Source organism: Acanthochromis polyacanthus, chromosome 18 (assembly GCF_021347895.1).
Source record: "Acanthochromis polyacanthus isolate Apoly-LR-REF ecotype Palm Island chromosome 18, KAUST_Apoly_ChrSc, whole genome shotgun sequence".
NCBI classification, from domain to species: Eukaryota; Metazoa; Chordata; class Actinopteri; family Pomacentridae; genus Acanthochromis; species Acanthochromis polyacanthus.
In genome coordinates this window covers 14,660,013-14,685,096 of record NC_067130.1, presented here as the reverse complement: position 1 = coordinate 14,685,096, position 25,084 = coordinate 14,660,013, and the positions used below count along the sequence as shown (strand labels likewise).

The window sequence follows — 25,084 nt, the reverse complement described above, 5'->3', positions numbered from 1 at the left end:
CTACCTACTGACTTTATGCGACATGCATTAAGAACACCGTTACAGATGGAATACATGTAGCCAGAAATAGCAGATCATGATATAAAATCACAGGAGTCACATCCAGAAACCTATAATACAATATATTCTAGTGATATTTAATTTTCTTTAGCAGAGCTTCAAAATCTTTGTGTTCACACGGATCACCTTGAATTGATGCGGAGACGTATCTGTATGAGTTGAAATTGTTTTAACTTGAGCAAAAAAAAAATCATGTGAGACCTGGGGGGTTTATAAATCGGCTACAGAAACTTACAGAGAAGAGCGGAACAAGCTGAGAAAGTGGAAAGGAAGCTGGCAATGAAAGGAAGAAATGGAGTTTCTGATGAGTTATGTGTTCGGCTGAGCTGAACACAAACACACATAGACAGACCCCCACAGATACAGTTGGTGTGTCTGTTGCTAAGAACATTGTTTAGCCAAAACTTTAGGATCTAGAGGGTTAGGAGGCCGGGTCAAAGCCTTGGGCTCTGTTTTGTGTTCCTCGAGACATTCCTGAGCAGTTTCTGGGACACACTGTCCTGCTAGGAAAGGCTTTGGGTTTGTGCTTGGTTTCTAACAATGTCAAGGTGGTTGATTTGTGTCAAAGCAACATCCGTATGAATGCCAGGACTCGAGGTTTCCCAGCAGAACCGTGACTTTTATTAGGAATCCAGTGCTCTGCAGCCTTAGTGAGGTCACGTGAGTGTTTGCGCATAGCCATGAAAAAATATTAATCACACTTGTCTCTTGACACTTGTTTTGGATATGGCAGTTTCAGTTGTCACACCCATACATTGTGGCAGGAGGTCACCTCGTCCACCTTCACCTCCGTTATGACTTAATTTACCAGAGCTCTGGTGTCACATCTGTTTGATGGCAGTGGTCCAGCATGATTCCACTTCCAAAGAGCGACAGATCCAGATCAGGATGTTTGATTGATGAAAGTGGCGTAAGTCACAAGATCTTCCAAGAGCCTGGAGTTAGGCTCACATCTGGGACAATTCCATGAGATTTTTTGGTCAAAGTTTTGCTTTCATTTGCCTTTTGAGTTGCTGTTTAAAAATGACTTGAGTAGGTTTGGAAAAGATCACAGTTTGAATTAAAATGTGTTATAAGCATATTACAATGTTCTATTTTGAAGTTTGCACCTGACATTTTTCATGCACTTCACCTGACTGCGAGAAGTAATCAGAATTACCTTCTGTTTATCAGTGATCAAAACGGATAGTAGCTCAGTTTCTAGCTCACTAACGTGTGCAGAATCAGGTGTGCCAGGGTGCATATTGTATTACAAGATCAGATTTTGTGGAAATACAACAATATCAAGTACGTGCTCGATTAACATTTTATTTTAAAAATCGCATCCGGAGTGATACTCTCGAAAGAATTGACTTTTACACAGCAGATATGGTTGCATCTTCTCATAATTGCCTACTTATCGGAAAGAACTGCACGTTCCACTCACTTGACACTGAGGGAATTGCAGTGATGGCAAAAACAGGTATTTAGCTACCAGACTAAAGACAAAACAATCATAAACAACCCAAGCAGGACTTAATAAGCAAACCTTTCTTAACTCTTCTTATTTTCAAGTCCCTCTACCACAGCCAAAATCTGATTCACAGCATGTGGACACCATGTCAGCCACCCACTGGCCGAATTTTTGTCATTCTGTATGCAGTTTCTTTCTACTGTTCCCTAAGGCGACTGTATGTTGCTATTTTTACTCCCCATCTTCACAATAACAACAAAAATCCCTACCATGGAGTGGACATGCATCTGCAACAATCATGTCACTTATTTTAGAGGGGGCGAGAGGTTGCGATGATCAGTCCACAGTCATGGCCCACTCTAGCCATGTGCAAATCCTCTTCCAAACAATAATAAAAATAGCATGTTCTTCTGTCTGACCTTTCGAAGAATTAGCATGAAAATATGTCTGGTAGTCACTACCCCCTCTGTAAAGAAAACTGTCCTCCTCCACATCATTAAATGAGAAGAGTAAGTGTGGATATGTGGAGGATATGCAGTGTAACCTTGCATAACCACAACCTGCTCCAGCCTCGATTAAGGAAACTATCCTCCAAAACTTAAGAAAGTTGAGAATGTATGTTTCTCAGCCTGCCACTGTATTCAGTTTGCTGCATATAAGTATTACAAATCAATTTAAAGGTGCAGCAGCACAGCCAAAGCCCAGTATTTCTTGTTTTGAAACTCATTTGTGAAGCGAATCTCTGAATGCAACACCTAATAACAAACTGCTGAAGTAAACCAGAGCCAAAGCTTGGTGCAACTGAATCATGTTTGATTCATTCCTGTAAATAACAAAAATGTTTTGCAAGGGTTGGTTTTGAAACATTATAAATCGAAGTTACTTACATCTTCAAATCATGAACTTGCCATTTTACCTTCAACTGCTAATTCTAATTACTAGATGACCTTTTGCTGAAGCATCAATGAAATGTTTGCACTTCATTTTTTTATTTTATTTTACCTTTATTTTACCAAGAAGTCCCTTGAGATTAAAAATTTCTTTTCTAAGGGAGACCTGGCCAAGACAGCACACCATTTCAGAGAATGGAAAATGCTCACGGTATATAAAAACATTCAGATATATTAATATAAAAAGAAATATTGGAAGAGGTTCAAACAAAAACAAAAGGAGGAAAAACAGATCAGGAAAAGCAGTTACACACATGGATTACATTTTCCTTGAGCAAGTTTTTGAATTGATTTAGGGAGACAAAATCACTGAGCTTTAAAGTGTTTTGGACATTGTTCCATGAACAAGGTGCATTATGGGAGAAAGCTACTCTGCCAAGCTCACAGTGAATCCTGGGTACCTATAGTGGCCATCTAGCAGAGAGGGAGTCACAGAAGTTCTTCATGGGTGAAAGAAATGTACCAAAACACAATGGAAGTTTGCCCAGTAATGCTTTCTAAACCAGCTAAACCAGCGTAGCTGCTATGAAGGCTAGGAAATCAGATCGTACACAACACAGTGGTGGGTATGTAGAGTTAGTGATAAAGCATAAGGAACTGTGAAATACAGGGTCCAGCTGCAACAATTAAGTAGAGGCAGCATGCGTGTACACTCACCAAAAATATAAACGCAACACTTTTGTTTTTGCTCCCATTTTTTATGACATGAACTCAAAGATCTAAAACTTTTTCCACATACACAATATCACCATTTCTCTAAAAATATTGTTCACAAATCTGTCTAAATCTGTGATAGTGAGCACTTCTCCTTTGCTGAGATAATCCATCCCACCTCACAGGTGTGCCTTATCAAGATGCTGATTAGACACCATGATTAGTGCACAGGTGTGCCTTAGACTGCCCACAATAAAAGACCACTCTGAAAGGTGCAGTTTTGTTTTATTGAAGGCGGGGCGGGGGGGGGCTCAGAAAACCAGTCAGTATCTGGTGTGACCACCATTTACCTCATGCAGTGCAACACATCTCCTTCGCATAGAGTTGATCGGGTTGTCGACGATGGCCTGTGGAATGTTGGTCCACTCCTCTGTTGTTTTTCTGATTGTTAGATTTAAGCAGGCCTTATTACACTAAAAGAAACCCAGAATGATCCTCAACTGCTTTGCTAAGTTCTCGATGTGTTGTTTAAAAGACAATCGCCACCCGAAGTACAAATACTGGTATTATTTCTTTAAGTTACAAAAAGATTTGAAGAAAATAAGATATTTACTTTTGTTAGAAATTTAAGCCTCCCAAACAGGTTTAAGATGCAAATAAAGTGATTTGGGGAAAAAAGTGTAATGCAGCTGACACACCATGAGGACTACATTTGGAATCTTTGCCTAAACACACACATCTCAACGCCATCCCCCAAACACACACACGTTTATTTTTTCCGCCGGATGCTGTTTCCTCATAAAACCTCCCCTCTCATCAACACTGAACGGGTGATGCCGCCACAGCCTCCTGTAGAGCAGAAAGAGGCAGCGTTCCTCAAGAGTGATCCCATTTTAAATGTGGAAAAGATTGAGGGGAGACAGCACTGGTGAAGCCACATCAACTCTCAAACATACGCTAAGCTGCACTGAGCAGCAGGATAAGGGCATTTTCTCCTCATCTCTGCTATGTGAGGTTCCTTGCATCTGCAGCAAGTGAAAATAGAAACGAAATGCACTATTGGATTAGCTTTAGTCTTGTTATGGGTTTGGCACATTGTGTGGCAGGCTACTGTCAGTAAGACGACAAACAACCGCATGAGAGAGGAATGGGCACGCAGGACTGGATTTGGCCCCAGAGATTCTACTCCATCTGTCCTGCTAGGACAACAATGAAAGGGGAGTGAATGGAAAAAAAAATGTCTGTGGCTTAGCAATAGCCTCTTAAGTCACAGTCAGAAAAGACTTCTCTGGATGTTTCCTCAAGTACAAGGATCCTCTCCCTCCACTCTGTTATTCCCTGCTTCATCTCCTTTTTCCCCCACTCAATGTGTATTACTCTGCTTCACCTCTTGCACTGGTGGTTCTCCAATTTTTTGCGTGAGAACAGCTTTAAAATGCTTCTAAGAAAACGTAGCCGTGGCCTGGTTTTCTAGTTTAGAGATTATTAAACTGTCCTTTTCTGATTAATCCCTTCACACTCGCCATCTACCACTGTGCTATTTCAGCCTTTCTATCTATCTGTTATATAATTTCGTACTCTGGCAGGCTGGGACAATAGCAAGCTGTGTAGATTTGTAAGACGGAGGAATGACTTGGCTCTCTTGAAGTTTCGTGAAGTGAGCATCATGTTTTCAGTTGGGAATGCATGCTTCATGCATTAACACAGAGAGACGCACTTTTTCTCGCCATGAAAGGATTATGTGGGATTAAGGAATTAAGGGACTAAGGATTATATGGAGGAGGAATGGGAAACAGGTAGTCTGAGATCAACAATGGTGTGATGGAAGGAAGGCACATTGTGCTCAGGATGGTGGAAGTCTGCCTTTATTTCTAATGACCAAAGTCATTAGAAATTGAGCACAAAATTGTTATTCTGAACCGAAAAAGGTTTAGAATAGCATCTCAGAAGAAAAAAACACGTTATCTTCACACCTGTTGAACTGTTGATAGACATCAGCTAATTCAGATTAGAGTATTAAAGGCATTAGAGGAGATTTAATTTCCTATGACTTTGAACGTAGCATGCACATGCGCACATACAACCTCTCCCTCACCCCCCTCTAACCTCCCCCCTCTTAACATTTATGAAGAAACGCCCCCCTCCAGAAACTTGCGTAGGACTCGTGAAGTTGTCTTTTACGGCTGGGTCCCCCTGGATCTTTATCTGCCATTATGTAAAAAAAGATGAGCATAACAAGTCGCCAGCTAACTACGAAGCTATACCAAAGCAACACATACAGAAAACACGTAAGTCCAAGGCGTACGTAATCTACGTAACTAGGCCTGAGCCGGAAGATTTTTGATTGACAGGAAAGGGAGCAAACCAAACGCCTCGGTCCGAGCGCATTGATTGGCTGATGTTTTTCAGGTCCTGCCATGTCCACAGTTTTTTTTTTTTTTTTTATTCTTTCAGAAACCATACATACAAGTCCACTAAAGGTCAGTATATTCATTTTATGTGAATCAGACAAATTAAACAAAAAAAAAACATTGTCCATAATGCCTTTAAATGGATCTGAAACCACTTCCCTTGTAGAAACACACCAGTGCCTTCTGGTTTCTGAGCATGGCAGTACTGTTCCAATGACTGATGTCTATTGAACTGGTTTTGTTGATTTTTATAGTTTCAAGGACTAATCCAAGAAGGTATTCAGTGTGTTTACCTTGAAATATTTGATTCTGAGCTGCGTCCACAGGTTTATCTTGCTCTCATCTCTCTCTGCCCAGGTCAGCAGTGTCACTTTCACAGTCTGAAAGTGGACAGCAACAGCAGCTTTTCATTCTGGTGTCTGTTCCTCCGTCAGCATCTATACGATTACTGTATATGTGGAACCACTGTGGGGGGAAAAAAATCAAGTTAGAAAAAATCAGTAATTGCATTAGTATGTGAGGAAAAGTTCAACAGTGTTCAGTATTTTAAAAAAATAACCAGGGATGCATTAATTTGGGAGTCAGCGCTAACGTTCTATCGCATTCAGTTCTGTTTTAGTGATGAGAAGATGTCTCTTCGAATCTGTAATCTCAGGACATCAAATCTGTCCTGAGGAAAAATTTAAATTGAATTATATAAATTGCTGCTAAAGTGTTGAATAATTTATTTGCTGTGTACAACGTAATTACGATTGCTTTAAAATCTCCATATCAGATTCCGTATATTCAGAAGGGAAAAGTGCTCTTAATAGAATATAATTTGGAACATCAAGAAGTAATGTTACTGGCAACATAAAAGCCTTGGTATCATTGATATACTAACTGCATCACATTTGAGAACAAGAAAATCACTCCGAGAGCTCAGTACTCCACCAAGGCTGCTCAGTCGTTGCATCATTTCCGACAGGTGAAATCTTTTACAAAATATTATCTTGCTGTGAGCACAGGTGAGTGTTAAGCATGCGTACGTTATGTATGTGACCTATATGTAGCGAATTGATGGCACTCAGAAATGTATGTACAAGGGACAATATAATCAATTGTTCCTTGTATCATTTCCAATAGATAAGTCCCAATAAGTCAACAGCAGTCGATTTGTAGAAGGATCGTGATCGTCAGAAGGCAGCTGCGGCAGCGTTCACTGGTTGTCATATCGTTACAGACGCTATGCCGCTATCACGCAATGATACGGAAATCTATAACAAATTCGTGGATCCAGACTAATAGCTGTGTCACTACCAACATCTAATCAAGTGGTCCTTGTGCCATTTTTGACCTCTCCTGAAAATTTCAACCAAATCTGTTGGTCTGTTTTTGAGTAACGTAACTCCGCCGTGTTCCTTGGAGTAATTATGGAAACAGACATCAAAATTCGTATTACTGAACATATTGGTTGATTATTGCTGAATACAAATTATCATTAAGGTAATGATCGCTGCTGTGGAGATATGCATTAGCTATGCAAAAGCAGGTTATGATATAATGTTTCTCCAATTAAACAGACCAATCATGTCTTTATTTGTACTGCCAAATGAGTGTTTGTCTCTGCAGGTGTGCTGCTTCCACTACAACCAGTTAAGCATCTGATTGCTCCCGTACCTACTGTACTTCATGTGCAAAAACACAAGATGGAGTTCATTCGTTTCTCTTTATCTATAAATGTAGACTTTTTTCTCCATCTGTCACAATTATGAAAATATTTTCTAACAACTTGATCAACTGTAATTTCTCGTTAACCTCCTGAACCTTAAGATGTTTCTATTTAAACGGCCAGGCCTTGTAATGATGTATGGTTTTTGGTGGGTGGAGGATCACTGTAGAGGCCTTAGTTATATTAAAACATGACTACTAACGGTGCTGCTGGCTGTATTTCGAAATGCTTTGGACGACATCGACCCACTGATTATAAAGCTGTGGAGGGATCAATATAGGCTAAGAATACATAGATTGGGTGGCAAATCTCTCAACCAGACCTGCCAAACACCCTCTCTCCTTCATTCCACCTCTCCCTCTCTGCCTTCCCTTTAAACAAGATGAGAAGACCCATAATTGACCGTGATCTGTTCTCCCATTAGAATAAAAGGCGGATCAATTGCACCATTTCTTTCATTAAATCTCCCATTCCTCCCCTATTTTAAGGGCGACGGGACAGATGGGTGTAGCGAGCAGAGAGAAAGACATGTCAGCCACCCTCTCTGCTGCGAAATCAGAGCCGGTGGGACGCAGAAAGAGTATTCTCTTCCACACAGTGAATCATCAAAATAAAGATGGCGGGGCATAGTCATCTTTAATGGTGACTTGCTGGTTCCTGCTTGAGCTGCTAATGCTATAAAACGAGAGGAAAACGGGCAGCTCAGTTGAAAGTGCTGAGGATGAGAGAAACACTCCAAAATGGCTCTCAAAATAGCACTCTTTATTGAATATAAAATGAAAGGTATAGAAAGGATGGAGGAAATTGCAACATGATGGGAAATAGCTTTTAGCAATGATAAAAAAGGAGGCTTCTTCCCTCCTTTACTGTAAATAGTGACTTGTTTTGTTCTTTTATTGCTTGCAGGATATAGATGAGTATCAATACTGCTTTCTAGGAAATCCTGGATACCTAATGTATGTTAGAAACATATTAAAAACAATAAGACAATTAACAGAGGACGGGTACAGTCTGTTGACTACTCGGTTCCCTTGGCAACATGTCCGTGTAGCCCTGTAGCACCATAATACTGCAGGATGCTGTTGAACTCATTTTTAGCTGCAGAGATTTCCACGACATGTGCATCCCACCACTCTAGAGCCTTTACTGCTGACGCTGTGAGGCCACAAGAGACTGAAGGTGAGGCCAACCTAACAGATCTGTAATAGAGGCCACGATGTGACAAACAGCTTTTAAGATGACTGTCGAGTTATTTCTTCTCACTATGTTGTCAGTACTTCCTGACTCACCACAATGACGAGGTTTTCACATATTGAGCATAATATGTCAACATATACTGAATGGATTGGCACAAAATTTTGCAAAAACAATATTTCCCAGACAATGAATCCTAATGACTTCAGTGATCTCTGAATCTCAGCACACTGCCATTATCAGGTCAACGTTGTGATTCGTCCGGTGTGTTGGATTTCAGCCAAAAAACCAATGGCCCATCAGCCTCTGCGGTACTTTTTGTCTAATGGAAATTAGGAAATATTAGCTGAAAGGCTGAACCCGCAACCGCTTGCAGGGCTTCAGTATTGTATATCCAGTTTTATTAAGTGAACATCTGCTGTCATCTGTATGTTGGGTAATCTTGCAAAATAGCACGTCGCCAGAAATTATTCGCTCTGAAGAAGTGCTTCATCTCCAGATGCCTCTTCTTTAATTCAAATTTTCAGGGAATATGATTACGTTGAGGTATGCAGGTGATACCGGCTGACTGGGAAGTTTCTGTGTGGTTATCATGGGATGAGGATGAAAATAAATGCCCCATTTAGCACCCCGAACTGCACATCGTAGCTGTTATGAGCTGACCTTTTCTTAAGTTGTGCAGCGGTAAAAGCAGGCAGCTTAATTCTTTAAAAATGCAAGCCCTAAATAGCTCTTATGCAAACACAGCAGAGGCTGGGGGAAAAAAAAAATTCAATCTCATGATTGTAATCAGTGATTAGCCTCTGTGAAAACATATCTATAAAACAAGCCCCACACTCTGTTTTGGTGACTGTCGCTGCTCAGACAGAATGCCTTTTTCATAACAGAGATGCAATCAGAGTGAATGCCCCAAGCAAACACTGCCCAGTTTCTTTCCGAATTGTTTTTACAATATTGTATTTCGATAGACATGTGCAGTGATCCAGCTAATGCAGTAAAATCATACCCTACAGGGACAAAATAGGCCATAGCCCACCATATTTTGCCCATCTTACTGACAGTGTTTGTATGCCAAACTATCAGAACAGTTTCCAAGAGAAGAGAAGCACTGTAAATACAGTAGCAGTGATAACAGAATAAGCCTCCACGTGTAGTTGCACATACAGTACATTAAATCAAGACTGTGGAGAAAAAAAAAAGCACTTCTCTTATAAGCTTTCAAAATGCTTCAGCGATGGATAATGGTGGTGACAGCTCACTCCAGGAATCTTTTCTTTTCTTTTCTTGCAAGGAAATAAAGACTGTGTATTTTTGTCAGGGGTTAAACCCACACTCTTTACATACAGATTGTCAACAGAGCATAAAATGATCCCTGTTCCTCTGTGTGCCATGTCACTGTGCCGTTTCCTCTGCATATGGCTCATACAGCGCTATGCATATTTCATGAGGCTTAAAACAGGAATTGCATCCTGCCTGTTTTATTAGCATTTTAATCCCTTTGCAGATTTGCTGCTTGTGCCTGAGTCTGACGAGAGCGTACTTTCAATACAGAGACTTCACACGCTTCATCTGCTGCTTTTAAAATATATCTCCTTGCCATTATTCAAAGAGGTCAAAGCTAAATTACATGAAAATGAAAAAAAAAAAGCAAGAAATCAGTGCTGATACATAAATGCGCAGGTGTTTCTGACTCTCATGTACATCTCATCTGAATAAATATGGTGTTGTTTGCTATTCCCGTGATCTAATGTGTGGCGCTTTTATTGCCGAATGAGATTTCTATTTGAAATAAACAACACTCACCTCCTAACATGGCATTTAGATGTTTTCTCTAAAGTAATGGCTTACTTCAAAGGGAGCTCTGTTGTCAAGTTTGTAAAGCCCTCTTTTTTTCAATAATCACGCAGAAGATGAAAGCTGCTGTATGAATTCAAATTTAATTTGTTCAGTCATCCATTAAAACGGTTTGTCTGTCTCCCCTGCCACCAGTCCATCCCCTCTCTCTCCCTCCCTCTCTCACCGTCTCCCTGCCTCGCTCGCCCGCTCGCTCTAGAAAGCTGTGTGGCAAATTGGAGCTCCAGCATTGAATGGCAATGAGTAAAAGGGGGGAAAAATACATATTGAGGGCACAGTGAACTTAAGCAATTAAATTAAAAAGTTATTAACTTCGGAATGAGGGACACTGCTCTCTTTCCTGTCACTGCCTGCAGCTGGAGGCTTCAGAGTTCAAGGAAACACACTGAAACAGGAATAGAAGAGAGGAGATGGGGAAAGAGAGTGGCATGTAGAGGGGAAAAAAGGGAGTGATAAGGGAGAAGAGACAAGAGAGATTTTAGAGGTGAGGGTGAAGGTTAAAACCCCCGAAGCAGAGATGTCCTTTAAAGTGCTGTGTGGTGTCGTCGCTAACTTTGCTGTGTGTGGCCCTAATGCATATCTGTGTGTGTGTGAACCTGCTCATTTGATCATTACACGGTTATTGTCTTAAGCAAAGGACTGGCTCGTTGCCACTCTCGACGCTTTAACCTATTCCTAAGTCAGCATCATTGTAGCATTCTGAGCCCAAATTCCGAGGGAGTGAGAATCAAAGTTAATTAAGCTTTTGCTGCGGTTTGCACAAATAATAAGTAATGGGCTGACTACTAATTAACCCTAAGAAACTGCTTCCTTTCAGTGCAGTAAGTGATGGTTGGAACCATGTGTGCTTTTTCTTACACAATTAACAGTGTCCCGCCAAGCATAACTAATAACTCTTCCATATGATAACGGTCTCATGCTTTCTGGTAAATGGAACGCTCTTTTTGCGCATAAGAATTTTTAAATAGGAATGCATTTGAAACGTTTTAGCATCTATGTGAATGTTGAGCAGGAGGTTGGACATGAAAGCAGAATCATCCATAATTAAGGTAAATTTGTCAACAGAAACAGAAAAGACATAATGCACAAAAACACACAACAAATATCCTAGTTGTGGCCAACACTTCTGTTCATGAAAACAGCCTCACAGACCCACTAGCTTGGTGTCAGAGTCTAGACTTTAGTTTTTAGTCAATGAACGTTAATCTTTTCGAGGCAAAATCATGACAAAGAAATCTATTACTCACCATAGAAAATCTCTAACACACTATAAATTGGATCCTGTGTAACAGAGTCGACCACGCTGACCTCTGCCCCTTTGCAGCTTGTCTCCATTTATGTGGCGCTTATGTAATTCTTTCACTGACAGTGCACGGAGGGATTTTTTTTGTCCCTTATGAGGACATTGTGGAGACGCCACAGTTATTTCATTATATTTTCTGCGCATATTGCAGAGAATGAGAATCATATCTGATCCCCCTGTGCTTCGCAGCTCCTCTCATAAGCCATGGGTGAAAATTATGTCATATCCAGGTAGCGTAGCGCAAAATGAAGAATGAGCATCGGTTCTCTCTGTGCATCAGGGTCATTCTGCGTCATCCAAATCCCATTAGCCGGTAGAGCCATGTCAAGCAGGGGCAAAGTCGATAAGCATGTGCTGGAACAATGGCATGCCAGCCAACTGCACTCAGTTCTGTAATACTGTAGTAATGGTTACCACCAAGTAGTAGCTCTTATGGGCCTCACAAGGCTGCCAAGGCACTGAACCTTCTGGAAATCCTGCTAAAGGCAGAGTGCAGAAAGGTGGCTGAAAAGGAAAATAAAGAGTCAAGGGATACAGCAGAGAAGGGCATTTCAGCTAAGACCACTAGAAGGAAGAATGAGTTGACCTGCAGAGTGCTGCTGAAAATGAGCCACCAGTTGGCCTATTAAAATTTTAAAAATATTCCCTCTTGAAAAAACCCTCCTAATTAGTGATTTTTATGTGCCACCATTTGCACATTGCCGGCTTCTCCCTGAGTAGCCTTCCTGTTCGAGTTTACGTACAAAGCAAACCCACAGGTGGCACCCAGGTCCAGTAGTCATGCTGTCACCATTCACGTAAGGGTTAAACCATTCAGGAACACATGTGCAGCACATTCACACCAGATGTTCAGAGACGAGGCTGCGACCTCTTGATGCCACAGCAGTATGTCTGTTAGAAGTGTCGGCACCGAGCAACGCAGGTGGCCTAAACCCCAGGATCGTCTCCTTTGAAACAGGAGGATGGCAGTTGCGCTGACAGAACAAGAAGCGGCTCCTCTAAAGATAATTTAGCTCTAAATTCTTCCTGCAGTGCTGCTGAGGCTATTTTGAGCTGAGAAAGATCATGGGAGGTACCTGTGAGAAGAACCTCGGGGGGTTCAATAGTGTCATCATAGTTTCATTTCTTGCTATCTACCAATTAAACCATTTTCTTTGTAAGTCGAACAAAGAGTAATACTCAGGTGTATTGTTTTACATGGGAACCATTAGTAGGAAAAGGAATGGAAATTTGCTCAGTGATCATTTGGTATTAATGTGCAGATTCAGATAAATTCTGCAGTTGAAAGGACTGTAACTAGTTTTCATGCTTTTCAATGTGCACATCATTTAATTGCCAATAGTTTTGAACTTAGTGCAGCCAGTCTAATTCATTTCATGTAGATTTCTGTGATTTGGTTCCTTATAACATCCTTGCGGGCTCTTTGTGTGACGATGAATGAGGAGATAAACAATCACAAACTAGCAGCCACTGTCAAAGCACTGTTTCATTTGTCAAAATGGCCATGCGTTCCTGTATGAACTCCAGGAAACAGGACTGTTTGTTCTCTGTGGTGTACTTTCTGACTCAGGCAAGTTTTAATTCTCTGCAAGTTGACCATCACTATACAGCAGCATGAAACCAATAGCTGCCTGGGGGAGGTAGGAAATCAATCTAAAAAGAAAGTTTACAGCCATGCCAGTGGCCTTACGAAGACATCTTATAGCAGTGCATTGACATAAATGCAAAGTAGATATATTCAGTCGGAAACGTACTATTATTTAACGATAGGGATGAGTCAATGGGAGCAGCTCCCTCACCACGATCTAATACACACACCAGTGTGTATCTCTTATCCCCCCTTGAATCGCAAATAAAATTGAGCACATTAGCATACCGACATGTGCTAAATAGCAGTACATACAATGTGGAGCTGCAGCTGATTGGAATGTTTTTTTTGTCTTGCAGGTTTGGTTATAAACCAAAGAACTGGATAAATGGAAATTTTAACAATTTATCCTGAAACTATTCACCAAGTTCCATGTCAGCTCAACAGTTTCTGAGACGTTTCATTTACATGTCAACCTGAAAATCATAGCAAATTCAGCATCACAAACGCCATCCCACTGTAAATCATTTTACGTTTATTTAGCTTAGAATCGTGAATTTCCCTGCTACTTTAACAATGTGAGTTAACTGCACTTGGGTTGATTAATTACTTTGAAGTTATATCAGGAGTTATCAAAGTAAAACTATTTGAATTAAATTAACTGAACTTGAGAAAGCAAGTTTAATCAACTTAAAATATTAACTTGGATCAACTCGACACGTAGACGATAGTTAAAGACTTGATTTCTTTTTTCATTTTCTAAGTGTAATAAGTTTCTTCTTCATTTAACTTTTAGAACTTTCAGACTGAGCTGTTGAAGCCATTTGTGTCAGTACAATCTGTGAAGCTGCTCCCAGTTAGAGTGGATAAATTAGAAGTTTATAAATGTAGAGGCTGAATACAATATTAACCTTATTCGTGCTTAGAATTGTTTTGATTGCTACAAAACAAGACAACCCAGACCTAATTTAACATGTATTAAAGATGCATAGCAAAATTTTACCAAGTCTTAAACTAAAAATGAAAACAAGTGTCTTTGGGGAGTTCTGTGTATCCTGTAAAGTCTGTTTGTATTGTAGCTTTGTTGAATATGTCAGAATGCCTCAAGTTCTAAGAAGTTGCATTTTTAAAAATAGAAATGTGGTCTAAAAAATATATATTTAAAGTTAAATGACCTAGAAATAAGGAAAAACTCATAAAACAAATGTATTACGTTGTATAAATCACATATTTACTTCAAGTAAACTAGACAATATAAGCTGATTTGACTAAATTCCTTAATGAATTTTTACAGTGCAGAATATGTTCCCATTTTACAAACAGTCAAAACTGTCAGCATGCAGGTGGCACAGAAGAAAACGCAGGGAACCATCATTCTCAGTAGGACTCATCCTCTGCAGAGCATCAATGCCTGGAGCACATTTTCCATTATCTAGAGCCTTGTTGCTACAAAGAATATGTTGTGCTTTAGAAATTGATAACAAGGTAAACCAAACATGATTTGTAAAGTGTACACAGTTTGTGCTTAACAGTCGAAAACAGGCAAACATCGAGTCTGTCTCGACAGGCGCCATCTGACAAAGACACACTGTAGTACGAGGAAGAACATGAATGAATGAACTCATCACACGTGTTTTTAGTCTGAAGCCCATCCGCTCCCGTCTCCTTGTCTCCTATTGCCACACTTCAAAGGCGTCTCTGGGGAGAAGCTTCAAAATGTACAGCATTACAGGCTTTCTCAGGACTGCCACAGAGTCCCAAACCAGCCAAGAAACAGACAGAAAGTTTCCATCCAGCTATTTGTTTTAAAGTTGGTTCTGTTCACGGGTAAGAGATGTCATTTGTTCTCTCTTTACCTGGCCTGACTTTTATCTTCCACCCCACTATTGCACTTCCCGTTTGCTTTTCTACTGTTTGTGTTATCCCTCTTCACTTTCTTCTCCCACTCTTGCTTCATCCTGTCTTTACCTTTGCAGTAGGCTCAAACAGAGGAGCTTAAATCATATCAGGGCGGGAGCTTTGCCAAGTGCCATCCATTATACCGTAGCAGTGCTGCAGTGTTGTCTCTTTTCTCATGTTTTTTTCATATTTCAGCTTTTGTCTCCATTAATCCCCTTATTTCTTCACCCTTCTTCCTGACATTAACTCAATTTCTTACACCATACTCATTATCTCCCCATTACATCGGCTCCCTCCCCTGCCGTCACCCCTGTCCTCTTGATCCCCCAAACTTTTCATTCCAGCTTTCTTTACTCTGTCAGCTTGTGCTGTCTCACACGTCCTTGCCCCTTTTGCTTCTCTCAACAGAAGCCAAGTTTGCGTTCTACTCCTTCTTACTTCCTGTCTGCTCCCTTGTGTCCCAAGAGTGGCAGGAGCCGGCACGCTGCCCCCCTGCCATTCTGCTTCGTTCTACTTTTTAAAATCAGTGACATCAAGAGGTGTTTTTTTACTGTTTTTCTTTATTTATTTTGGTCTCACCTTGTTGGTTTTTTAGTCTCCCTCACCTGTTTTTTTTCCTCCTTTCTGTTTCTAGGAATGGGTGACAGCAACCGACCTGCTCATCTCTTTGGACAGGCTCAACACCTTCGGAGACGAGTTTTTCAAGGACGCTAAAGTGTTGCGCTCGTACTTCTACGCCATCTCTGATTTCTCTGTGGGTGGCAGGTAAGAGACACCAGGAAATGCGCCCTCCAGAACAATGTCACCTTAGCCTAGCCGCGCTAGACAACCCACGGCAACGAATTTAATTCTCTGCCAGGGTGGGTCTAGTTACCCTCCATAAGGCTCGAGGTCGGATGCTCCTAAAACTGGCCGGACGAATCACCATGAAGTGTAGAGTCAGAAGGCGGGCGTAACTAAGTGACGACAGAGGCCCGACGATTCTGACAGAAACAACCGGAAACAACTAGCCGAGCCATGCTAAACAACCCACGGCAACAAATTTAATTCTCTGCCAGGGTCGACAACAAAAACGACAGTCGTTGAGCTCCATTAGCACCGACTCTGAATAGTCTTTCTGTTAACATGTCTGTAATATACTTGAGTTTCACCCATTGACTGTATAAATAAGGCTTCACCAAACTGCCGCATCCTCTGATTTCCGGTGCTCTAGGAGCCTATTCGTGGTGCTGATTGGTTGTATACCTACCCAATTGCTGCAGAGGGATTTGATAGACAACCTTTTAGTCCGCCTCCCTCCCTGTCGAGCGTGCCTAGACCCTTGCGTCTTCAGAGCATGGGTCTAGCGCGGCTAGGCTAATGTCACCTCACATTCTTTCTGAAATGTTAAACATCAGTCACTGGTGTTGCCTGAATAATTTAGAATTTCAAGCTTCAGCATGTGCCATGTCAGTGCATTTATACAATATTGACTGACTTTGCCAAATTGTTTTGGAGGAAACACAATTGCCGCCTGAGGATGGAGTTGTGGGTGGTAGGGATGGATGGATGTCCACAATATTGCATGTTTATAGATTCAGCTTTTCTTGAATTAAAAAACAAAACCACCATAGTTTGATTAAATATTTATTGATTTTCGTTGTGCCCCAAATTATGCACTGCCCATTCAAAAAGACGTTGCAGACTCTAATATTTCGTTGGACCACCTTACGCTCTGAGAGTGGCCCACATTCACTGTTGCAATGTTTCAATAAGCTATTTAATAAGCTACCAATTCTGACATCATGCTTCACTTTGCCTGTGTTCGCAAACAGAAGACAAAATGTCAAAGACAGAAGCTGTCCATGCTAATGTTAACGCTGTCAGACTCCAATGATGAACACAGCATGTCATCATTTTTTTGGGACAAGCGGTGTACTTTTAGTTTATGTTGACTTTTACGATACTCATCCAATATGTTTTTCCAATCTGCATTTAGTATGAATATTTTGCTTTTGCAAGGAACATTTTACAGACAGGGCTGCACAATGGCTGTGACTTTGCATGTTCTCCATGTGCTTATGTTGGGTTTTTTCTGGGTACTCCGGCTTCCTTCCACAGTCCAAAAAAGTGTTGAGGTTAATGGGTGATTCTAAATTGTCCATCGGTGCGACTGTGAGTGTTCTTGTTTGTCTCTATATGTAGCCCTGTGATAGACTGTGACCTGCCCAGGGTGTCTCCTGTCTTGCCCTCAGTCAGCTGGGACAGACTCCAGGACCTTCATGACCCTAATGAGGATAAAGTGTATAGATAATGGATGGATGGATTTTGCAGAAACATAAAAGACACATGTCATCTGGGTAGTCATGTCTTTTCTTCGAAACATATTTGATAATTCAGATTTGTTGTCTATGAACCTATCTTTCAGGACACAGGGTTGTATAACAGAGATGGATAGTGTGTGTGTGTGCATTTATGTATGTGTGTGTGTGTGTGTGTGTGTGTGTGTGTGTGTGTGTGTGTGTGTGTGTGTGTGTGTGTGTGTGTGTGTGTGTGTGTGTGTGTGCATGTATATGTGTGTGTGTGCAAAACAAGACAAGCAGTCAACACCTTATCCTGGGCTGCTTCGTGTCTGTCAAACTGCCATCAGATGAAAGTAAACCAAGATAATCCCCCTTCCTCCTTCCACTTCTTTTGCTTTATTACTCACAGTAATGAGACAGGACATGGCACCAAGGACCAGGCTGCACCTTGGCACTGCAGATAGAAGTGGACGATTAAGTAGTTGAGATGAAGCCTTCAGAAAGAATATAAACTTGATCTGACACCTGTCATAAACACTCAGCATCACTGCAGGGCCATGACAAATTATCCACCAGTGTCACAACACCTGGGGGAGAGACCCGCATGACAACATGTTAGCCTTATACCAGCGCCTTCTGTACAAGTCCACATGCCCTTTCACACCACAGCGCCACACATCCAGTCAGATGCTGTAAAAGATTCATTGTGATTTTTTTTTTTTTACCATATATCAATGCAATCGTAACCGACGGTAGACCGCAGCCTCAAGGTTAGAGAATGAAGCTCGTGACCAAAAGGTCACCGGTTCAAACCTTGGATTCAGCTGGAAAAGCAGCACTTTCCACTCCTTCATTAGAGCAAAGCCCTTAACCTAAGCTGCTCCAGTTGTCAGCAGGTCACATTGCGGTGTACAAGGTAGCTTCCAGCTATGAATGTGTCTAACAGTGTGAGCGTGGTCATGAAAGGGAGACTATCTCGGCTTCAGCTGCCCTAAAGAAATGTAGCTTATAAAAATATGCGAGAATCACAGCGATAACAGCCCACATATGTGAAAAAGGCCTTCTTATCCTTTCGTCCTCATGTTACACAAGGACTCATCGCTCTCTAAAAAGCGCATACTGTACACTTCAGGCCAACTGCCTCATAACATATTCAGTTAGAATTATCACACCTCACGTCTAGCGGAGGTCTCATGTGTGGATTGGAGGCACTTTGGAGTTACTAGCTTGTTGTCGTCTCAGCAACAACAGGAATAACTGGGTCTGAGCCTCGGGCAAGCACGCATCTGGTTCCGGGACAGCTGGCTAAATTTGACAGAGCTTGCCACTCAGCGACAAGTCCCTGTCCCCTACCGCAAGCACTCGACAAAACCAGCGACACTTCCAGGAAATAGTGCACACACAGGAAAGGGTAGCTGCCAACATGCTTGAAAGGAAATGATGGGCTTTCCACAAGCAGAGGGAAAAGATGTTAACAGATATTTATGGCCTCGGACATAATCGCAGGCTTATCTCGTAAATATTATGATCTGTTTGTGAAAGTTGTTAAAGACAAAACAGATATCGATATGATGAAATGTGAGCATGCAGAGACATACTATACAAACACTAAAGATATGACACCAGCCTGTTGCAAGGGATGGTGAGAGTGTATTAGCAATGGCACATTAACACAGTTGAAAAGTGCAGTTGCTGGAGTGGAATAAAAACCCTAGCTCATCTCAGACCATGTTTATTCCGGTGAAAGATAATAGGAAGTGACAACTCCTTACGGTGGAAATACCTTCTCACTTCCCCCCTGCCTTCGATTCCATTCACCGTGTGCATAGCTGTGTCTACACTTTGTCAGTGAGGGGAGCGTAGAGAGAGAAGGAGTATAAGAAAGCTTGTACTCGCAGACTTTACTTAACCACCCATGTTTCCTTCAGATGTAAGTGCAACGGTCATGCCAGCGAGTGCGTTGAGGGGGAACACGGAGGCCTGGTCTGCGCCTGCCAACATCACACAGCGGGAGCCGACTGCCAGAGATGTCACCCCTTTTACCAGGACAGACCCTGGGCCAGGGCCACCGGGGACTCCGCCAACGAGTGTCTGAGTGAGTACCTCGGTTGTGAGGGCGCTGTCATGAGTCCACTGGGTGCAGCCTTCTGGAAAATCCACAGGACAGTGTTAAATTCAAGTGACAAGCCCAGATTGTCTAAGGTCCCATACAACACATCAGTGTGCCACCTTACATCAAATCTCCAGCCTGTTTTTGTCTTCTGATGTCCTCAAATGCAGCTTTTGCACGAGAATGTCTGCTTAATCATGGAAAACAATTTGTCAAAATCAAATCTTCATAGAATTCCAGTGATTTTCATTATGCCGTATATTGTACATTTGAAGAGTTCATTTGCAAAAACAGGTAACTCTGTTTTCAGAAAACTCATTTTTTTATTGTTTACTTGAGATAACAATAATAATAATAATAATAACATTAATAATTTATTTTTTCTCTATTTTGTCATGTATTTTTCTACTGAGTCAAGTCCAATCAACTTCAGTTTGATATTATCTCAACTAAACAATAAAAAAAAAAGTTTTCTGAAAATTTATCAAAGCAGAGTTATCTGTTTTTGCAAATGAACTCTTCATTTGTTTACCACCACAGCTGAGTTATTACTTTTTGAGCAGTAATGAAAACAAACTTAGTGGCTGCATTACAGCAGCGACGAATTTACAAAACAAAATAGTGGTGTTGTGAAGCCTTTAAATATGCTCACAAGTATTGCTGACGACTGCTACGTGGAAGATGTGCGTGTGTTTGATTTGGCTCACATGCACGCATGTTTGCAGGCGTTGTCCCATGGGTGCTTCTGTATGTTAGCTGAGTATTATCAGGGTCCGTTCAACACACCATGCACTTTCCCAGCATGCTGTCGAGGACGGATTGTAATTGGCTGAGGGATAAAAACCATAAAGGAGAGTGGATTGCAAATTGTTTTTTTTGTTGTTTTTTTTGCTGAATTCTATTAAGCAGCAAGCTTGTTTTAATTACTCTTACTCTTGGTTCCAAGCAGATGGCGTCTTAAATAGACTACTGCACCCAACTTAATCAATGCTGTATATTAATAAACACGGCATATAAAAGTGGCACAGCATGTGGAAGCGTAAAAACAGAACGCTCAGTGTAATTACACATCTCTATCTGGCACAAAGCTCATTTTGACTGAGTTTCGCCCACCAACACTTTGCTGTTTCATGCCACGCACCACACCAGGCATCGTAATATTCTCAGTGTTTGGACATAACGTAACAAAGGACATACATTCATTTACTAGCGATTATAATCGACAAGAAATTAGACTTACTGAACACACCAAGTATTGAAATAGAACTTATAAACAGTAGAAATGAAGCTGTTTTAATCTATTTTTAATGAGATAATAATTGGTTTTTACACCTCATACGTACACAGTTCTTTTCAGTTGGGTATCACACAGATTAGAAAGGTGTCAATCCCAGTGTGTGGGTGTTGAAAATAATACAATTGTAAGATTCGGTATCCATGTTGGGTATAAACAATCTTTCATATCCTGCCTCCACCTTTAAAGCAGCTTTTTTAAAAACCTCTTTTGGTGCGTTGTTGTACCATAAGGACAGCAAAGAGTACATATAGTTATTTTGAAGACAAAAACAAGCTGAGCTGTCAGAGGTTAAAGGTCTGAAACAGTTTATTACATCTGTATGCTGATGCTGATTGCACAAGGCTTGATGTACATGTTTTTGTTGTGATGCAGTTTTTGACCTGGAAACAATCCCGGAGACATAAAATATAAAACACAGCGCCATGCGGGTCATTTATGATGTGCGACATATTAGCTTGTAACCCACCACCTGAACTGATACCTCGATTTTTTTTTCCTGTATTTATTCATGATAGTACCTGGGTAACACCTTTATCCTCTTTATGTATCTTACAACACCACACTCAGAGCCAGGCTTCACCATCTGTCTAAACATATGTTTCCAATCCACTGTGGAATTTTTTACCCATCCGTCATTCGTTAGCTTCACACGCCGGTCCTTGAAGAACTACATGTGGTTGAAGCCAACTCGGCTCACACTGGGCAGGAGACAGGGTCCATCCTGGACAGGTCACCAGCCAATCATGTGGCAGCTCCGGTCAATCACCTGACACGAGGCAGAGAACCACTCACACTGAAAGTCGCCACTCAACTTAACCCGCATGTCATTGGATGCTGGGTGGAAACGGAGGAGGCAGTTGTGGCATAGAATATGCATGATTTAGTTTAAGGGCTGGTGACACATGGTGGTGCTGTTTGTCACACGCAGCACCTGGAATTGTTTTACATTCTCACTCCCTATCTGTACCCCTGTTAAAATACAAGGTGTGAAAGCAGGGTTTGCATCTGGTGTGAAAAATTGTCATTCTTCAACGATCTATTTAAATACATCGAAAGGATTTGGTTTCAGCAATGTAAACACACCATTAACACAGCTTTGAAGATAAGAAAAAAAGTGGAAATGCGCAGCTACTATTGCCACATTATTTACATAATGGATGTGGTCAGCATCGAAAGTCTTGAAAAATGATCACCTTAACTTGCAGTAACACTGAAGCTTGACTTGACTAAAAATTCCAAAAACTGTTCAGAAGGAGTTTTTTATCGAGTGGTTTTATAAGGTACGTAGACTTTCTGTCTTACACTATTTTGACACTCTGTTCAGCAGACCTACATATATGCATGAGCACATTTTCAAGGCAACACAGTTCAATTTGTCCTCCCCTTTGTTTTCCACACATCTCTATCTGGACATAATGAAAAGCCTTCAACTTCAGCAGTCGCTCTTGCGTATATGTAAACTCTTTATAGGCAACTAGTGCCACTCAACAGTCAACTTGGTAACACCCATGGGCAGTTATTTTGGGCTAACACGGCCAAGATCTTTTTATTATTTGCAGTAATTGAAACGAGAAAGAGAAATAACTGTAAATTTAACGGCTACCGAGGCATAAGAATGGCATGTATAGAATAACAAGTAAAAATCTGATAAATACACTTGAAAATTTGGTTGCTTTGCCCCCAAATACGGTTTCAAACATGTTTTTCCCAACAGCTTAATGTGCACGGTTTCTCGTTACACTAACTTCAGTGCACCAACACGATTGGCTGGATGCTTCCTGGTTGCTTTTTAGGGGGCGTATATCATACAACCACTATATCTAGCATTAAAGAATTCTCCAATAGATTTATATTCAGGATTCTTTAGGTAGCGAGTCTCTCCTTTATAACATCTCTGACTTGTAGTATTACCGTTTCCTCTCTGTATGCTAAGCTATGCTAACTGAGTGCTGGTAGTTGCTTAATGTTTTGCATACAGACTTTTTTCAAAACTATTGATCTTTTCAGATTTGGAGCACTATTTAGCATATTTTGTGCATCTTTAATACTGTCCATACGTGTATTTTTTTTTCCAATGCAGCACACAGAAATACTCAAACGATCAAAACTGATCTCCATATATTAAAGAAAATCGTATAAAGTTGTCATCGTTGTAAGATGATAAAACATTTTGCACTGCTGCAACAGCTGAAAACACACGTTATTGTTATATGCTGTACATGATGCACTCTGGCAAGCAATTTGCAGCACTGATTCAATTTATTGTCGGATAAAATAAAGGCATTTTTAAAGGCGGCAGCGAGTCAGATGCAGTGACATTACACAAAGCATCTAGTGTTTTCACAAACAGTCTTTTAGCACGGAGAATAAATGATAATGAATTTGTGACCTTTTGAGGCTCAGAAAACCATGAAAGATAACAATTAGACAATAATTAAGATAAAACCTGAACTTTACAGAATAAACACAAAGTGACACACAGTTAATAAGCTGCTTATTTTCTGTGTTCATGTCTTTTGCCTCTTTCTCTTCAGATGTAAATCCTCTGTCGTTTCCTGCACTAAATCATACTGACAGGATGTGAAATTTAGATTTATGCTTTTCAAATGTTCATCTCACTGACTCATATCACACATGGTCATCCTGGGAAATCCAGTCACTGTACAGTTTGTTAAATGTGTTTATATCTCCGTCGCTGTGGTATGTGTTTGGTGTGAGTGTTGATCTGCATCAGCTGGGAGGCTTGAAATAGCACAGGACACCAATTCAGCGTGTCACAGTAACCCAGTGGTGACACTCAGTCTGATGTGTTAGTTTAATGTTTTGATCAATTCGGTGATTTAGTTCAGTTCTCCCACACACAATGACGTAACATCCAACCTGTCACACATGCAGTTTGATCACTTTGTGCTTCTTTACTAAATGCAATCTCACCATTCATTTGCTCATCGTAGCATTAGCAACGTCAACACTGAGTCTTTATGAATAGAGAGGTCCAAATGAATGATTGGTTGATAAAAAACGAGATATGTTGTCTGTTTTACACATAAAAAGCATCTGTAATTTTCTAATGGTACATATTCTGTGTTTACAAAAAAAAATACAGTGACAAGTCAATTGTGGCTACAGTAAGGGAATATCTGCATTAGAAAGAAATGGCAGACAGCTTGAGATTCACAACCTCTTTCAAAAACAAAAAGCAAGGAAAACAGTGACAAGATTGTGCGATTATTACTGCTATCTCTGCTGTTGTTATTGCGTGAATAGGAGTTGCATGAGGTAAATGGAAGCTTCAGGGGGCCTTTGATGAGTGTTTCAATATCGTGTCTCCGTGTGTTTATTAGCAATTTCACTTTCAGGATCGCTCGTCTAAATTTGATATTTGCCTGCTGATTTTATTTTCTTCGCGGTCTTAAAATAGGTGTGTAGAATTATGCAAAGTGTTGTGTAAGTGTTGACTAAGGACAAAATACTAACTGCTAGAAGGTATCTAAGATAATATCATGCAATATTTAACATGAGGTAGTAGAGTGCACTAGGTAGAATATAATAGGGTGAATAATTTAACAGAATTAGCAGTGGGAAATTAAAGCGGCAGTGTAAAGGATAACTTGCAAGTGACAGTGTAAAAAATTAGTATTAATTTTGCACATGTATGTGTTAAACAGTCTCATAGCAGTGGGATAGAAGCTGTCCTCGAGTCTCATTACATGTTTGAGGATATTCCTGAGCCGCTTACCAGAGAGCAGAAAGGAGAAAAGCAGTCGTGCACTGTGGCTAGACTTTGTTTTTCGGAGGCATCGTGGAGCGCAAATGTCCTTGATGATCTTTCGTGCTGTTTTAGCCACCCTTTGTAAAGCTTTCTTGTCCTGTGCTGTGCTGCTGACATGTACCAGGATATAATTCAGCCTGTGAAGATGGACTCTACATCACATTTGTAGAAACTGGTGCGGACTGGAGTGGACTTTCCTCTGAGGGCTGAGGAAGTGAAGTCAGCAGTGGGCCTTTTTAATAGCAGCTGCTGTGCGCTCTGTCCTCTTGAGGTCATCGCTGAGTTTGACTAGGAAGAATTTAAAGTTGCCTACTGTCTCTACAGCGTCCCCACAGATGTAGATGGGGGCATAAGCTTCATACTGTTCTGTAAAGTCATTGAAAAGCTCCTGAGGTTTACTGGCATGAGTCGTCCTGATGTGACTCCTCTCTGCCGTCTCATCATTATTGGTGATCGACCTGTGATGATGGTGTCGTCAGCAAACTTCATGATGGTATTGGAGCTGTATCTGGCCACACAGTTCATTTTGTTAACAGAGCACAGCAG

At 40.9% G+C, this 25,084-nt stretch overlaps 1 protein-coding gene across 1 annotated transcript in view; it reads left to right on the top strand.

Annotated features, from left to right (window-relative positions):
* The window catches only part of lamc3 (laminin, gamma 3), a 135,435-nt gene that overhangs the window by 12,181 nt on the left and 98,170 nt on the right, over window positions 1–25,084 (top strand). Inside the window, exons 3-4 of the mRNA XM_022214516.2 lie at window positions 15,712–15,842; window positions 19,288–19,454. Coding sequence (XP_022070208.1) covers window positions 15,712–15,842; window positions 19,288–19,454 — 298 coding nt within the window. The remainder of the gene's footprint in view (window positions 1–15,711; window positions 15,843–19,287; window positions 19,455–25,084) is intronic.